At 40.8% G+C, this 18,543-nt stretch overlaps 2 protein-coding genes across 8 annotated transcripts in view; one reads left to right on the top strand and one right to left on the bottom strand.

Annotated features, from left to right (window-relative positions):
- The window catches only part of LAMB3 (laminin subunit beta 3), a 144,705-nt gene that overhangs the window by 54,271 nt on the left and 71,891 nt on the right, over positions 1–18,543 (top strand). The window lies entirely within an intron of this gene.
- The window catches only part of HSD11B1 (hydroxysteroid 11-beta dehydrogenase 1), a 44,909-nt gene that overhangs the window by 16,591 nt on the left and 9,775 nt on the right, over positions 1–18,543 (bottom strand). For 3 of the 6 annotated variants that reach the window (XM_081025853.1, XM_081025857.1, XM_081025855.1), the window contains exons 2-5: positions 15,011–15,121; positions 14,158–14,288; positions 13,295–13,406; positions 12,966–13,151 (exon numbers count right to left, since the gene is read on the bottom strand). In XM_081025853.1, coding sequence (XP_080881979.1) covers positions 12,966–13,151; positions 13,295–13,406; positions 14,158–14,288; positions 15,011–15,095 — 514 coding nt within the window. In that variant the 5' untranslated portion in view covers positions 15,096–15,121. Of the gene's footprint in view, positions 1–12,965; positions 13,152–13,294; positions 13,407–14,157; positions 14,289–15,010; positions 15,297–18,543 lie in introns of all 6 variants that reach the window. The other 3 variants (XM_081025852.1, XM_081025854.1, XM_081025856.1) reach the window with 3 other exon arrangements.

Here is an 18,543-nt window from a genome sequence, read left to right as displayed (position 1 = left end):
GCCAGAGTGCTGGCACATTAAGTTGTGTGCTGGAGCTTGTTAACTGAGCAGAAGAGGTCAAAAGCAGGCCTCAATGCTTTCATCCTCCATTCCACACCCTCTATCCCCAACTGCCTTGCTGAGATTTCGAAATTATTTCCGTTTCAAAAGCAGATTTTAAACTGCTTTAATCGAGAAGTCAGAAGAAAATGTACAAGATTGAAAAACTTCCTGCCTGCCTTCATTTTCGGAGTGACCCCAGGCATATATACCAGGTCTTCTGACTGAGCCCTGCCTTGAGGTTCTCCGGCCTCGATGTCTTTGAGGCTGGGAACGCACCCTGGATTCTGCCCCTTTATTCCAGCTCTTCCAAAAATTCTTTCCCCAGCTGGGACCCTCATGGTCTAAACTCTTTAGTTGTTTGGGCTGAGTCAGATTTAAAAATAAATCCATCTCACTACTCCAGGCGCTGGAGAACCTGAGGCGTCATCCTAAGTATTGAGACAACTCATAATCCAATAATAATTGAAGCAATGGGAATGGATGACATTGCCCAGGATGAAAACAGAAGAGGGCTTAGGGGGGAAAGTATCCCAAGCACCAAACATAAGACTGGGGAGATGAAGAGAACTGAAGAGGGGGCAGACTTAGCAGTTGGAGGAAATCCAGGGAAGTGTTTTGGCTGAAGACAAAGGAGGAGTGTATGGTGTTGAAACAGCACAAAATGCTACAGAGAGAAGGAAGATAAAATCTATTACTCAATTTTACAAGGTGACTTTGGCAAGAGCATTTCTGTGCCTCCTACTACCTGCCTCTGAAACGTGGCTCCTCCTATTGTCTCAGAGCATAAGCACAATTCCCAAGGCAAGAATAAAAGCACAGATTTTAAGAACCCCCACAGTTGAATGGTGGTCGCAAACCACTTCCACCAGCGTTACCTAATCACTCACATGCAACCTAAATAGTCGTGCTTGGAGAAGGGAGGTTTATCAGTGTCCTGTGCCTTCATCGAACCAAGGGTTAGGGGAAGCATTCCCTTCACTTTAAGTCACATGAGAGTGGCCTCAAGAGGATTATTTGGAGACCTTAACAAGCGTCCTCTGGAGTTTGGGGGTTGTTATTTGACTCACACCTGAAAGTCTAAAGGCAAGAGGCAGGGCTGGAACTGCCCTAGTTTGAGAGCAAAGCTGAGTGCATTATGAGATCTTATCTGTCCACAAATGTCAGGGATCCCATGGAGAGGGGCTGGCTCGGGGTCCCCTGCTGAGGGATGGCAGGTGGGCTGGGCCAAGAGGACTGGGCTGATCGACACCCAGCTGACAGGAGTGAGCTAGAGGAAGCATTATTGAGGCCACGGGGGTCTCCCGCAGGAGATCTCTGAGAAACCCACGAAAAAGCCTCACACAATCCACTCTCATCTCCTCCAAGCCACTTTTTTCTTTTGAAATAATTTCAAACTTACAGAAGCGTTGGGAGAATAGTATAAATGACCTCCCCCTCGCCTTCCTGAACTATTTGAGAATAATTGTTATAATTGAAGTAATTACTGGACCTGAAGTTTCATCACTCTGAATATGTTGGCATGTATTTCCCGCACATAGAGACATTCTTCTACATAAATCATCAAAACTTACTAATTTCCGGGACCTGCCATAATCAGTTACCATAAGCTGGGTGACTTAAGACAATAGAAATGTATTCTCTCACAGTTCTGGGGACCAGAAGTCTGAAATCAAGCTGTGGGCAGGGCTGCATGCCCTGCAAAGGCTCTCAGGCAGAGAGAATCCTCCCTTTCCTCTCCCAGCGTGTAGGGGCTGTCAGCATTTCTTGTGGCTCCATCACTGAAAACTGCCTCTTTATTTACTTATTTATTTGTTCCCATCCCCCGACCTCCTTCCCTTTGGCAACCATCAGCTTGTTCTCTATATCTCTGGGTCTGTTTCGATTTTGTTTTGTTTATTCATTTTTTTTTTTTTAGATTCCACATGTAAGTGAGATCATATGGTAAATTTCTTTCTCTGTCTGACTTATTTCACTTAGCATAATACTCTGGATCCATCCATATTGTGGGGACAGAGCCCCAGAGAGCAGTTTCCAGGCTCTCGGCCTTATATAGAAAGGTGCTGACTCAGGTAGTAAATGGCCATCAACTGTGATTGGATGGCCATCAGCTGTGGCTAGTTGTAACCCGTAACAGCTGTAACCCGTAAGCCATTGGCCACGAATATAACTGCTATGACTACGCTAGCAGAAAATGGAGGCTAGCAAGAAGATGGTGGCTGAGCCTGCAAGCGGTGCAGTGAGGGTTGCGAACAGTGTGGCTCCTGCTTCCTGTTTCTCCAACCCAGCCGCCAGCGAGAATATAGTGGTATGACTTCCCTACCTATGGCTCCGTGGGTGTTCCTTTTTGGCCTCACCATATCCTGCGTTCTTATGTGGGGAGCGGGAGCAGAGACCCCGCCTGACGCCCTGCACGACACATATTGTTGCAAATGTTAAGATTTCATTCTTTTTTATCGTTGAGTGGTATTCCATTATATGTACCACATCTCCTTTATGCATTCATCTATTGATGGACATCTGGGTTGCTTCCATATTCTGGCTATTACTAGTAATGCTGCAATAAATATAGGGGTGCATATGTCTTTTCAGATCAGTGTTTTTGTTTTCTTTGGATAAATACCCAGAAGTGGAATTGCTGGATTGTATGGCAGCTCTGTTTTTAACTTTTTGAAGAACCTCCATACTGTTTCCTGTAGTGGCTAAACCAATTTGCAATCCCACCAACAGTGCACGAGGGTCCAAATCCTCGCCAGCACTGGTTGTCTGTTGATTTATTGATGGCAGCCATCCTGACAGGTGTGAGGTGATATCTCATTCTGGTTTTAATTTGCATTTCCCTGATGATTAGTGACATTGAGCATCTTTTCATATGTCTGTTGGCCATCTGTATGTCCTCTTGGGAGAAATGTCTATTCAGGTCCTCTGCCTGTTTCTTAATTGGATTACTTTTTTGTTGTTGCTTTGGTGATAAGTTGTGTGAGTTCTTTATATATTTTTCTTATTCATTCATTATCAGATGTGTCATTTGTGAATATCTTCTTCCATTCAGTAGTTTCATTTTGTTTCATTTTGTTGATAGTTTTCTTTGCTGTTTAAAACCTTTTAGTTTGATGTAGTTTATTTTTCCTTTTGTTTCCCTTGCTCAAGGAGATATATCCAAAAAGATGTTACTAAGAGCAGTGTCAAAGGGTTTACTGCCTATGTTTTCTTCCAGAAGTTTTATAGTTTCAAGTCTAACATTTAAGTCTTTAATCCATTTTGAGTTTATTTTGGTATATGATGTGAGAAAGTGGTCCAGTTTTATTTGTTTGCACATATCTGTATCTGCACATATCTGTATCGTTACCTGGCCTTCTCTTTGTCTCCTTTTGTTCCTGTCTTCTCTCCTGTCTCTTCTAAGGACACTTATCGTTGGCTTTAGAGCCGACCCTATAATCCTAGATGATCTCATCACAAGACCCTTAACTCTCATCTTCAAAGATCCTTTTTACAAATTAGGTCGCATACACGGTTCAGGGACTTAGCATATAGACATGTCTTTTTGAGGGCCACCATTCAACCTACTGTATTAACACTGATGTATCCCTGTCATCTAATCCATAAACCCCATTCAAGTTTTGCCACTTGTCCTAGTAATATCTTTTATAGCAAACGGTCCAATGGAGGATCACATGTTGCATTTAGTTGTCATCACTCTTCAGCTTCTTTTAAACTGGAACATTCCCCAGTATTTCCTTGACTGTCATGACCTTGACATTGTTGAGTGCTGCCAATAATTCTGTACAAAGTGATAGGCTGGAGCTGGCTCACACTGGATCACGAAAACTGACTGTTCACTTTCCATGAATTTTGCAGGCAGGTTGTTGAAGTGGCCATCATGAGATTCTTCAGACCACGGAAATGCTACAAACATTTTTTTTTTTTTGATTTTCCTCTTCTAGAGAGCTAGTTGTTAAATACTTGCCAGCACACTGCTGATGAATGTCCCTCTGTTTTTCTTTTTCTGTTGTTTCCTCATGATTTGATTCAGGCTATGCATTTTATGGCAGGATCACAGGGTTCATTCTAATTTTCTTCCTTTTCATATTTGTAACACTGACAGTAAGAACCTAGTTTCCATTATCCTTCCATTATCATCTCTGTCTTGATATCCCAAGTCAGGCTGCCATGACTGCTCCCTGACAAAGCTGTACCATCCTGCTCAAGCTTGACAACCTGTGCTGACAGAGCAATATTTAAGGAAGAGCATCCAAAGGATATGCAAGGGACTGTGACATGTCTACCACTGCCTGCCCTGCTTGTAGCCTAACTCTGCCCTCCCGGTGCCCTCACCGATTAGACCTGTCAATAACTGTACCTCTTTAGGCTGAATGACTTGGGGGAATTGACGTATAGAATTCAGCTGAACCAATTAGATAGCTTTTCTTTGGGGAAAATTTGGAGTTGGGAGACTGAAAGACTAAGAGAGTTGGCCATGGAGCAGAAGTCAAAAGCGTATTGTGCAAGTTGTTATGCTGAGAAAGGGACTATGGCAGCCAGGTTTAACTATGTACCAAACGAAGCAAAGGATTATAGAGAAGAAAGAGGAGCACATATGCTGAGAGAAGCAGGTATGGCATAACCATGCTAGCCAGCCCTGGGAGATCCTGGGGTGACCTTATTTCCTGATGGCTTCTCTGCTGCAGTTCCCATAAGGCCAGCTGTCTCCCCAGGGATGGACTGAGACAGAAGTGTGCCCAATATGGGCCAGTGATTTGGCACTTCTTCAAAATAATACTCTTTAAATATTGTTCAACATTTCCTGATTTAGAGAGTACAGGGAAAGACTGGTTTTCTAATGCTAAAAATAAAGGATTTATTATCTGCGCATATTACATAGGAGTTCCTGAACCAGAAAACTTCATGGAAAAACATTAAATAATTTAAAACCCAAAGAGTAAAATGGACCATGCCAGACATTAATTGGATTCCAACTTTCAGTTGACTGTGACGGCCGACTTTAGGCACGCACGTCACTTGACTATTTTCAACATTGGTAGCTTTGCTTGTAGGTTCATAGACACATTGAAAAAAATCCTACCATACATGTTTTTGTACATATATCTGTGACTGGGTTGATGATTATTCCTTGATAGATTCTTAGCATTGTATTTGTTGGGTGACATCGTGGGAATACTTTTAAAGCAATTGATACATATTGCCAAATTGCTTTAGACAAAATGAAAATGAAGGACTAGACTTTTAAAAATCAATAGTGAAAACCAGTTAAAATGAATAAAGGAACTATATCCTTTTCCACCAAGAGTACCTGAGAGAGCCTATCTCATACCTCCTTTGTGGAATTAACCAAGTTTTCAACAATTGATAATTTTGTAGTAGCTAAACCAAGAAACCAAAACAACAAAAAACAACACGCCCACCCCCACCATGGTATTTAGTAGTTTGAATTTGGTAGTTGTTTTAGTTATTTGAATTTGTTCGTTTACTTGTGAGATTGCGCAGGAGCTTGTCCTCATGAAGTCAGCCACTCTGAGAGGAGAAATGTTTTGTTTTGGTTACCATGTAGAGCCCTATCTTTCACTTAAAAAAATTCTAGTAATTTATACCAAGATTGTTGTACAATAAGCAGTTCCAAAGCATATAAAATGAAAAGTAAAAGCCCCTTTCAACACAAAAGATCTAATACTATATATACTGTTATCTAAATTATTTTTTTGAACATGTGATTTTTACAGTCAGTATGTATAAACATTTACATAGTAGATTATTACAATCTAGGCACTTGTCCTCATGGTGGGTATTCGGTTGCTTTCAGTTTATTATTATTTTTGATGTCCATAAACAGTGCCCTGACAATCGCCACACACTGGAATGTGGGCTCCATGGGGACAAGCACCTTACCTTGCCTCTCTTGCTAACTGCATAGCCCCAGCGTCTGGCACAGTGCCTGGCGCTCAGTGGATCCTAAATTCATAGTTTTTGAATAAATGAATGAATATATTTGGGAACACTTGTACAAGTTTATTTCTAGAATAAATTTCTCAGTTGTAAAGTTATGCTCTCTTCCCAGCCATTCCTCTTCTGGTGGTACCTCAAGGGGACTTCTCATCGAAATCAGTACTTATTTCAACAGGAATCCTCCTTGGGTGTAGCTCAACCATCTAAAGCTATATATTCACACCATGTCAGATTTGCTTCTCACCTTTAAAATTATATTTAGTTTGTATTTTCAATGATATGCCTTTTTCAAAGGTTGCAACAAGAAGCTGCATGTGAAATTGATTTGCTGTATTTATTGTTAAGAAAGTTTTGCTAACACCTCAGTGGATAAAGACATGGAAAAAGAATCCACAGAACAGAAAATATAAATAGCCTATAAACACATGAAAATGAAATTCATTCATTGCCTGATTTTCGTTAAATAGCCACTACATGTCAGGTGCTGTTTCAGGAAATAAGGCTGTAATAGTAACCAAAAATAGAATACGTACTACTGATCTCAGGGGGACAATGTTCCATCTCACCAGTAAACAAAAAAATTCAAATTATAACTACAGCCTGCCTTCTGTATCTGCAGATTTTTCATGAATAGAATCAACTAACAGTGGATTGAAAATATTCTCAAAAAAATGTTATGTTGTCGGAGACATCTATGTAATTAGACCTATGATAGTGCATCTGACTGAACATGCACAGACTTTTTGTCTTGTCATTATTCCTTAAACAATACAGTATAACAACTATTTATAGTATTCACATTTTATTAAGTATTATAAGTAATCTAGAGATGATTTAAAGTGTTGACCAAGAGAAAAAGGCAAGGCTGCAAGGCAAGCAAAATATTTATTTGGGGTCTTGATTTGCAATTCAGGGACACAGATTCTGGCAGCAACCGAAAAAGTGTCCTGTCTGGGGATCAGCATTCAGTTTACGTTGGTTGTTTACCAAGAATTATGATTGGAGGGAAATTTATCTTTTGCAAGTCATTGGTTTCCTTTCCGTTACCAGGAAACAAACCTTTTTTTGCATAGTGCTTAAAAGGCACAACTATTTTGTGCAGTCCTTGAAAGTTTTTTTCTCAGCAAATAACTTTTTTTTTTTTTGGCAGCTTAGCAAGGTTAATGCAATTTGTTTGTCCAACAAGATGGAGTCCAGAGTACAAGATGAAGTCGCTGTGGTCATCACTTCACAAAAGTATTACAGGAGGATATGCGTCGATTATATGCATATACTATGCCATTTTATGTAAGGGACTTGAACATCCATGGATTTTGGTATCCTGTGTGTGGGGATGGTGGTGGTGTCCTGGAACCAGTGCCCTGTGGATACCCAGGGAACTGCACTAAACACCTTTTACTTTTATCTACAAAATTGTCAGTAGCTGAAAACTTTTGTTAACTCTGCAAAATAGGTGTGACATGAATACTCACATGTATACTGAGGATGGGAATGGGACATCATGCTCATAGCATTCATTTAAATTAGATTTATTTTTGTATATTTAAAAAGTCTAAACCTTTATTTTTCATTTTGTCTAAGGCAATTTGGAAACATGTACCAACAGCCTTAAAAATGGTTCCAACATTTCACCCAGTAAATCTAGTGCTAAGAATTTATCAAGGAAATGATCATCAACTTAGCCACAGATTTATGAACAAGAACATTTATTATAGAGTTTTTTAAAAAGCAAAATATTGAAAGTAACCTAAATATCTGGCAATAGAAAATGTACTCTATGGGGTCAGACAATTAAGTTCGCGAACTCATCCTAGAAAAACTACTGCATACCTCATTGCTGAATATCATTATGGTCACCTTCAAAGTACTACCCTTGGGAAGTTATGCACCTAGTCCACCCTTCAAAGCAATTTTGGAACTCTTTCTGGAATGGCCATCAAGCTGTCATCGTATTACCCTTGATGTCTTGAATGTCATCAAAATGTCTTCCTTTCAATATTTCCTTTATCTTCGGTTAAAGAAAGAAGTCACTGGGGTCCAGAGCATGTGAGTAGGGAGGGTGTTCCAATACAGTTATTTGTTTACTGGCTAAAAACTCCCTCACAGACAGTGCTGTGTGAGCTGGTGCGTTGTCGTGATGCAAGAGCCATGAATTGTTGGTGAAAAGTTCAGGTCATTTTTGTCTGTGTTTCACGCAGTCTTTTCAGCACTTCCAGATAGTACAGCTGGTTAACTGTCTGTCCAGTTGGTACAAATTCATAATAAATAATCCCTCTGATATCATAAAAGTTTAGTAACATTGTTGCAACAAGTTCACCAACTTGTCAGACCTCGTATAGCTATATCTACATCTGTATCTATAACTATCTGGAAGAAAATTCTCCAAAATTTTGGCATTAATTATGGAGGATTTTAATTTCATTTTACACTTTTTACAATTTTAAAAATTTGGATGGTTTGTGTGTGTGTGTGTGTGTGTGTGTGTGTGTAACTTTTATAATCTTAGAAATATTTTTAAAAGTTGGGGCATTACCCTTTTGATTACTTTGTGCCATCAATTTATAATCTTTTCTGAGAAATTAATTTCAGAAATTATTTGCTTTCTGTAGTGCTTCTTTCTTTGAATATAATTTTACATATATACTGACCCTACCCTTTTTTTTGTTAAGAAATTCAAGAACCGAAATTGAAATTTAAGCACAGCATCTGTGTTGAGTCTAATTTTGGCATTTTTATGTCCTTCTTTTCTGAAGATCTAGTTTTCTATTTGTATATTTTAATTAGAGTGTATTTGTTATAAGTCTTCTCAAACTTTTTGGTGAGTAAAAAAATGAATGATGCTGGAACCCTGCTATTTCATCCAGAAGGACACTGAACGAAACCAATAGCCTAGCAGGGTTAAGTAGCCCTGACTACTTAAGCTCTAACCAGCCTTTCAAGGGGGGAATATGGAGCAATGGTTGTCATGGATAGCATTATATTGTTCTCAACCTAAACTAAATTGTCAACTGTCTTTAGCAGGGAGTTATCTCTCCCCTTTTTAAATCTCATCTTGTGCCTCTTTGGGGGGCAGATATGACACTGAACTTGAAATTGAGTCCAGCAGGTTCTCTCAATCCTTCAGGTTCTGCCTAAACATAATCTCTTGAATTTAGGCAACAATGAAATTTTTACATCCAGGTTGTTGATTCTCACTCTGATTTCCTTTTTGTCCTTCTTCCAGGCCCGATAGATGACATAGCTATACACACACATACCTCACTTCCCCAAATTTCTCTCCAAATAGTCCAAACCTGCAGCAGCAATCCCCCCTTCCCCTGTACAAATAAATACCTGTACTCATATGCATAAGCATTTCGACTCATTTGGGAAATTTTGGTCTGAAAATTATTTTTAGGGGTAATTGGATTGAAGCATAAAGATTCATCTTTCCTTAGAAAAATTAGAACAATTGAGGGAGGGATACTTCACCCCTATCTACTCTAGTTCCTACGCCCCTTTACATCCTAGACCTTGACTTTAAGGTCTCCCCACTGCACCCCAACGTATGTCCATACCTTGAAGCATTGGTCTACCTTTCAGGAAAAAGTGGGTATGCCGGAGCTGACGGCAGGGATGAAATTAACATTTGTATATTCTTGTCTTTATGCAAAACACCATTCTGGACATTCTTAATCCTGTTAGTTGATGTGTGTAGTTGAGAAACCTGTTTTCTTTTTCCTTTTTTTTTTCCTCTTTGTAATGTTGGATTTTTAAAATAGGTTTAGACCACACAGACGGCTTTCGGCTGACAAATAGGTTAATGTCTAACAAGTGATTTCGTACATTGGCTTGAGTTTTCCACAAAAGCATTGTCTTAGGAAGTTTTTGCCAGGGTGAGTTTAAACGGATCCTGAGCAGAGAAAGGGGCAGGGGGTGACAGGCTGGTCCATGATTCTCCTGAGAGGGAGGAAAGAGGAGGCAGAGAAGGGGAGCGGGATGCTGGGTTCTAGATGCCATGTGTCTCTGATGTGAGGTGCCATAGTTACGGGGTTCGCAGAGCTGAGGGGTGTGAAAATGGAATGAACTTTACTTTTCTAAAGTGGAACTTATTTCATGAAGACCCATTCTGACTAATGGCAGATAAAAGTTTCCAGATGTTTCCAAATGTTATCTGAACAATTGAGGGATTTTTTTTCCAGTTAAAATGGAGTATTAATATCTCTGTCTCCGTTTGTTTTGCAAATACCATGCAGGCATTCTCTTTCCATTATTTCACCTACCCCGCTGTCCCCTGCACCACTGCCTGATGGAAGGGGTTTTGTTTTCGTGATGGACCTTGAATGTGAGAGACAGTTGGTGTGGGGTGAGTGTGTATGGTGTGGGCAACACATGTGGGGTGGCCTGGAAGGACGGCTGCTTTCTAGTCTGAATGCATCTTCTCATGAGTGATGTTGGACACTGTTAGTTGTTTATCAACACTGGTACCTTTTCTAGAAATAGACTCTCTGATTTTCAATTGCACACAATCCTCTTCAAAGAAAGACCACAAATGCAGCCAGCTGTGACAGAAGAGAAGTGTATAACTCACACGTTATATGTACTCTTCTTTCTCTATTTTCTCCAGCTACCATTCTGACTTGATAATGAGCCGTCTTGACATGCACGCGAGGGTAACACCCCAGAGATGGTGTTTTTGAGATACTAAGGTTCCTAGACAACATCATGGGATAGAACTATCATGTCAGTCCTGGACTGCTTACCCCAGGCTGTTTCATGATAGAAAAAGAAATTTCTATTTGTTAAGCCGTTGTAAATTAGGGTACGTGTTATAGTAGCTCAACTTATATCTGAACTTGAATGGTGAAAGGAGGGGAGACTAATCAGTGTCATTTGTACATTGATCAGAAGGTGGAAAAACCATGTTGAGTGGTGGATGGACATGGTCTGCAAGGACATCCCCAGGGACAGCAATACTGTTTCTGTTGATGCCAAAGAAGTAGCAGAGGCTTTAAAGAATATATTACAAGTATAGGATTTCCATGTAATGCAATACCAGGGAATGCATTGTGGACAAAAACAATTGCTTATCACTGTAATTCACTAAACAGCTTACTGCATTCTCTGGAAGGAATGATTAAAAATCCACCCCAATTCTCTTTGGCTGACCTCAGTTTGAGGTTTAGCATTTCATGTTTGTGGAATTTAGATTTTAAGGAGGAGGGAATAATAAACATGTTTGCTGACTATTTAAAAGAAGATAGCATAGAATAGAGATTCTTCACTTAGGGAGTTCACAGACACACTTCAAAGCAAACAGGCTGAATTCTTTTGGATATACAAATAACAGATATGAAGTATAGTAGTCCTGCCAGAGTCCATGGAAATTACAAAGAGACACTTGGTAGGTGTAGAAGATGCATGAAGGAGAGGTTATCAGCATTTCAACATGCCCCTGGACTTCTACAGTCCTTCTTGTTCCTTTCGAGAACATTGACACTGTGTGTACATTATCAAAAGTTCAATTCCCCAGTCAAAGATAAAGCACACCTTTGCCTAGAGTGGACGTATTATTTAGTCAGCTGGAATCCTTAAAGCCACCTGTATCATGACGGATGTGAGGATTTTAGCCAATGCCCTAGGGTGAATTGGGGATGTGCCCAGCGCCTTCCCACTCAGTATGCATCGGGAAGCTCTCCCTTTCTTTCAGCCCAGAGAGAGGCTGTGTCTGGGGAGGGGTAGCAAGTCTGTGTTGGCTGGGAAGCATAGGGATGCATATCAATCTCTCCTTTTGGCGGGTAGCACAGACACAATGCCCTTTTATTCCATCACTATGAAGGCCTTTTCCATCCAGGAAGTAGATTCTACAACATAGATGGCGTTTTTAGTTTCAGTTAATAACTAACATTTGTGATGTACTTAAGTATTCACAAATTCCTCTGGGTTGTTTGTTTTTACACTGCCAGGAACATTTGGATGGCTGACTTTGATCCTGGTGTTTGCACTTTCCAGCCACATCCTCTAACGGACTAATCAACAAATGTGTGTGGCGCTTCTCTCCTGGACCCACAATGAAATGGGCCTAGGAATCCCCCAAGCTGGAAACTGTCAGGCTTTTTCCTGTTGATAACTTCTGACACGGCCATCCTCCAAAGCACCAGGGACTTCTTGTGATCATACAGCGTTCTCTTCATGAAGATCTCTCTGTACACACTCTCTCCTACCCCGTTGGTTGTTTAAATTGGACTTTTAATGTAGCGAGTTCAGATTTTGGAGAACACCCCAGTATAGGCAGGTCTGTTAATAAAATGGGGTGTGTGTGTGTGTGAGTGTGTTTATTGTTTGTTTCATTTTGCCTTTGCTTAATTCACTGATCAGACAACGGTATGTTTTGAAAATACGTCACCTCTTATTTCTACTTTGGCATCAACTAACTTCACCAACGTAACTCTCTTGGTCATGAAGAAAGCAAGATCTTTTTTGTCCGTCACGATCAGGCCTCTCCCTTAAGTACCAGGACAGGCTATACCTCCAGCAGTTTCTTGATGTCCCTTTGGACTTCCATTTGTACATCACACACCACCAGGCTTCTGGTGGATACTCTGAACTGCTGCTCTTTCTCTGTTCCTGCCAGGGATCTTGTAGCCCAGCTATCTTGAATAATCTCTCATTTTGCATGGCCCCACTTGTTCTCAACAGCGTATCTTTTACTCAGCATGCATGCTCTTCATGGAGCATACCATTACATACAAGCTTACATACCCAAGTTTACATACCAAGTACTCATACATCTGCCTGTCCACACATATAAGCAACTAATCAGTTTTGCTTAATATCACTGTGAGCATTTCAACTTCCAGTTTGTAGCATGTTACTTCCCTGCATGAAAACTGATAAAACAAATTCATATGGACCGCAGAGCCCCCAACACCATTCCTGGCACTTCTCCTGCTCCCGCCTTACACATGGGCCCCTGCCCCACTCACCAGCCACGGAGGAGACGACAACAATGCTTCCGTTGCTCTGCTTCAGCATGGGCAAGGCAGCCATACTCAGGACCACGTAACTCAGGAAGTTCACCTCCATGCTTTTGCGCACTAAGTGGACATCACCATTGAATGGTACCATAGTAGCGCTGGTGATGTGGTTGAGAATGAGCATGTCTAGTCCTCCTGCAAGAAATGGCTGTGTTAAGAGAAACCATGTGGGGTTGATACCTTTCCTCCCCCACTCCCTCTCCCCGTCCCCCTTCCCAAAGCTCCCTGGTGACGCCTAGAGCAAAGTCCAAAAGAGGAAAGAGGAGAAGCAGCCTTACCCATGAGCTTTCCAGCTTTGGCAACAAATTGCTCTGCAAAAGTCATGTCGTCCATGCTGCCAGCAATGTAGTGTGCCGAGGCTGCGCCAAGCTCCTGGCAGTGGGACACCACCTGCAGGGACACAGTGAGGACCGTGTCAGTACTGGCTGCAGACCTTTGGGGGCAGTCTGTACAGTCATGGAGGTTTAAAGGAGAGGTTGCTTACAACACTGTCAGGATAAGAAATGGTAGCGGGTTTGTGCGAGTGAGAGTGAGTTCAGTGAGTGTGTGTGTGTGTGTGTGTGTGTGTTACTAAATGCAACCAGAAACACTCTTTGTCCTCTGTATGAACTACTTTCTGGAAATATTTCAGGTAGGGTGTAAATGGATGTCATCCTTGTACTGGGGTTCAAGTCTATGATTTGTGTTTACGAGTTTATGTGAACAGATATTTCTGAACGATGCTAGTTTCTATGTGGGTAGCCCTAGGTTTGTGAATGTTTGTATATACTTGGGTTTGTGAGTCTGAGTATATGAGAGGGCATGCGTTTGAGAATCTGCATGGGTGTGAGAATATGAATTCATGGGTAGGTTCTGGAATTTTGGTATCTGAGCATATATCTATATATCTCTGACTTCATGTGTAAAATGTGTGTGAAAAGGCCTGTCTATGAGTATATGCAGCCCAAGAACTTTGTCTGTATATATGCATGGGAATGAATACTGAAATGCATATTTTTATATTTTTGTGGGTGTTTGAGCCTGTAGGTATGTGTGCATGTGTTTATGTGTGTGTATGCGTCTGTGTATGGATATGTAAGTATATATAAGAATACATCTGGGCATGTGAGGGTACATGTGTCTGTGGGCACAAAACCTTCACCTTCTTTAGAGTTTCTTCTGACCTCGCTGTCACCATCACATGGGCTCCCATCTTCGCCAGATGATAGGCCATCTCTTTTCCGATCCCCTTGCTGGCCCCTGTGACAATCACTTTCTTTCCTCGGAGCATCTCTGGGAAACCCCAAAAGGAAGTGAGGAGCATACCCAACTCGACAGCAACATTCCTCCTGCTGCTCTGGATGTGGGCAGCCTTATCTCAGCCTGTCTAAAGGTTATGCGCCCGGATCAACTTATCTCAAACTGCAGAAATCCATGAAGGAACACTTAGTCTTTCATAAATATGGTCTGAAATGGGGCTTTGGCTTGGTTGTTCAAAACCAAGTCTCCCTACTGCCCTTCTTAAAAAAACTCCATGGACAGAGTTCTAGACACTTATGGAATCATTCAATTTTGCTCAGTAGAAATAAAATTCAAAAAAGTCATCAAAACACATGTGCTCATAGAGATTCCAGGGATTTCTCCTCATTTCTAGTTAGTCAGCAACTCCAGATTGCTCTCTGACCTCCCCTTACCAGGCTCTCTCCAGAGCCTGTGAATTTTAGAATTACCCTCATTTTTGTAGGGGATCCAAAATTGCTTTCTAATAAGGATGCTAAATACAGCATGGACTATTTGGCAACCTTTTGGCTATACATTACCCTTCCCCACACCCCTATCACCCATAGCCTGTGGCTGGAGTACACAGAAATACAGTCCCACCTCAGGGTCCCCTATTGTTCAGCAGCTTTGGGGATCAGGAAGTCATCATGATCATCAGAAATACTCCAGCTACCCTCTGTTTCTTTCCTTTTAAAAAAATCTATTCCTCCAAAATTAGACACATTGGTACTTACCTGGTGTGAATTCCTCATATGTAGAATAGTAGTAGGCCAAGAAGAGCCCCAGAATGGGGAGCAGAGAGTTTTTCATAAAAGCCATCAGACAGGGACCTGGCCTGAGGAGCCCTGTAGGACACACAGAGAGGACCTACAGAACTTTCTACAACCTCCTAGGCAGGCAGCAGCCTCCGAGTTGTGACATCAGGGACGGGGGAGGCTGGAGTAGTCTCAGGCAGTGCTAGCCAATTTCCCTGTACGAGCAACGATTGGCTTTGGGTGGGATCCCATTTGTCCTGGCAGCCTGCGTAGTGGATTTCATAATGGACAATGTTTACTCCATTTCATTGAGCAAGAAGAGACTTCTAGATGGCCAAGTTCATGACTGTACAGGACTGGATTCCTGAGCATCCCGACCCTGAGCCCATCTTCCTCTTAACACCCTTTAAGCCAGGAATCAAGGGCCTTTCTGTAAAATACAGAAAGTATGTGTGGGGCTTCTGGGAAAATGTGAGTAATAGCAAAAAGAGCCAAAGTCAGGCTAATTCACACTCTCAGCCCATCTCCGAGTCAGAAACAATTAAAAATAATAGCACAAAACAGAAAAAGGAGCCTAAGAAAAAATGTGCACATCTTGGAAAGTAAACAAGCAAACAAGCCCGATAAGCCCCAAACTCAAGTTCAATGAACATGTATTATAACATCAAAGGGGATTGCAAACCAGCCCGACCCAGATGGTGGGAAACTCAAGACCAGTTCAAGACTCCCGGGCAAGTGCAGAGGAACATACACTTATTACTTTAACAGCAAATAAAGAAGAAATAATGAATGCCAAGGGGAAAAAAAAAGCATGAAACTATTAAATTGGGTCTTGTAAATGCTACAGAGGAACAAGAAACATGGAGAAGATGCTAGGAAGAGAAGCCCTGCTGCAGAAGTAAAAAGAACTAGCATCTTTGAAACAAAACTGGCCTGAAAAGCCCATGTCCAGCTGAAAATTGATTTGGTAACAATCAAAGGATCATAGAAGAGAAAACCCTAGTAATTTAGAATTTATCACAGAAATATAAAAATAACCACCTTGGTATGTCTGTAGCAAGAATTCGTAAGGAACAATATTCAGAGAAAGAATTTAAGATATTGTTAAGTTTTTCAACTTAAAACCAACACACTAAACTATAAAAAATTACCCCATCACAGAGCAGAGGTAGAATTCTGCAAATTACCAATAGAACGGAGAAAACCATTTAAATGTGATGATAAGAATGGGTACCAGAGCTTTGGAGGAGGAATATGGGTTGAGGGCACAGGTTGGGGGATTCACACAAGATTAAGATAAATTGAGTTATGACCCCAACTCGGTATCTGGAAACATTCACTGAGTTTTCACTGCAGAGTAAGGGAAAATAATTTAAGACTCAGAGGAGATGAAATAATTTGTCAACAAAGGCCCACAGCTGTGAAGTTCACTTCAAGAAAACAGTGGAGATTTGGGAACAGTTGCGGGCTAGATAGAACTCAAGGTTTGTGGAGGACAAAGTAGAAAAAATATATATAAAGAAAATTCAAGTGGAAAATTAGACGTGTTTTACAAATTGTCAGAACTGCAAGATAATATATGCATAATTTTGTAAAGAACTTTACGGTGCCAAGATATGTTACAGACCAGACTCCATTTTCATCTCTAGAGAGAAGGAAATTTAAGTTTACTTTCTTAATACTATACTATTAACAGCAGAATTATAGGAAACAATGAAAATTGCTTTAAAATATGGTGATGCTGAAATGATAAAAAGATGAACTACTAGGGAAGTTTATTGTCTGACAAAAAAGAAAGAATTTTAAAGTGCACTACAGAGAACATAATTTAAAGAAAGCAAACATAAAAATGAGTAAGATAAATAGCAGGTGATAGAATGTAAAACCAGTGCATCAAGTATGGTTGATTATTGGCTGAATTAACATATAAAATCCAACATTGTGGTGCCTCAAAAGACATTGAAACATGGACACATTAAGCACACACACGCACACACACACAGATTAATAATTAGATGACCTAGTAGCAATCATGCTCAGAATATAAGGATATAGAGAAAGCACCCAATAAAGTAATTTTCGTGGAATTAGATGAAATAATTTTTAGTCAATAAAATGCATTAACGAGAAATGAGGACACTGTAATGGGAGATGGTATATTGTCTTAGCAGTTCTCAAAATTTTTGGTCTCAGGATGTCTTTACAATCTTAAAAGTTATTGAGGATCTCAAAGAATTCTGCAAAGTTGGGTTTTAGTTATGGATGCTGATGGCACTAGAAATGAAGATAGATTTTTTAAAACTCAAGAATATGTAACCATACGTATATGATGCTTTGTTTTATATGTTTTTTTAAAAAAGAGGGAATAAGACTGTTTCACCTAGCATTTGTTTTGAGTCAAATTTCCCCCAATTAAGTTCTTTTCACTGCCATAGCAACGAAGCTAGCTGTTCACTCCTTTGTGCTGCCGCTCCTTTTTCTGAAATTAAATTTATTGGGGTGACATTGGTTAATAACATAATTTTCAGGTGTACAACATATTAATTTGACATCTGTATACTCTACTGCTTGCTTACCACTTGAAGTCTAATTTTATTCCATTACCAAATATTGACCTCCATTACCCACTTTTTTTCTGCCCCCACCCCTTTAGAATGGCCATTATTAAAAAGAAATAACAACTGTTTGTGAGTATGTGTAAAAAAGGGAACCTAGTGAACTGTTGATACAAATGCAAATTAATGCAGCCACTATGGAAAACAGTATGGAAGTTCCTCAAAAAATTGAGTAGAGCTACCATAGACCCACCAAGCCCTCTTCTGCATGCTACCCCTCCTTTGTAATGCATTGACCATCTACATTTAAGAGCGGGCTTTTAGAAAAATGCCATGACTACAACCTGGCTGTTTTCAAAACCCACATAGAATAGGTTCCCCTCAGCTGGGGGTGCATGTCAGAGGCCAGCCAGGCATTCATTCCCAGCCGATTAAATGGGGTCAAGAAAAAGCAACACGGTGAGAAGAGCACAGGGGTTGAATGGGAAAGAGACTCTGAGGGATGGGCCAGATCTGGGAGGACAAACCGGTGATGGCACATGTGAGGATGAGCAGCCAGAGGGGAATTTGCATATGTTTGGCATAAAATGTGGGTCCTGAGAGGAACACCTGTCATTTCTGAGGCAGCAGTTGCTGTAGCACTTCGTAAACTGTTTAGTAGCTTTGCTAAGAAAGTGGCCTCTTATTTTTGAAAATAAATTCTGCCAGGGGCCTAGTGGGCAGACGTCAGAGTAAAAGGTGAATGAACCGTCTCTGTTGGGAGGTTCTGCCTTCCCTGGGAAAATAACAACACCGTGTTCAGACAGGAAAGGACCTTAGCATACTATCAGAATGCATACAATCCTCCCCTGCCCTTCGCCCCTCCCACCCCAATCCAGTTCCTCAGGTCTGATTTTTTTTGAGTTTATAAATCTGTGCCATGGCCATCAGAATCTGTTCCAGGTATGGAAACAACTA

The sequence above is a fragment of the Rhinolophus hipposideros genome (assembly GCF_964194185.1).
Source record: "Rhinolophus hipposideros genome assembly, chromosome: 19".
NCBI lineage: Eukaryota > Metazoa > Chordata > Mammalia > Chiroptera > Rhinolophidae > Rhinolophus > Rhinolophus hipposideros.
The sequence above is the reverse complement of the archived record's forward strand: the minus strand, read 5'-3'. Positions and strand labels throughout refer to the sequence as shown.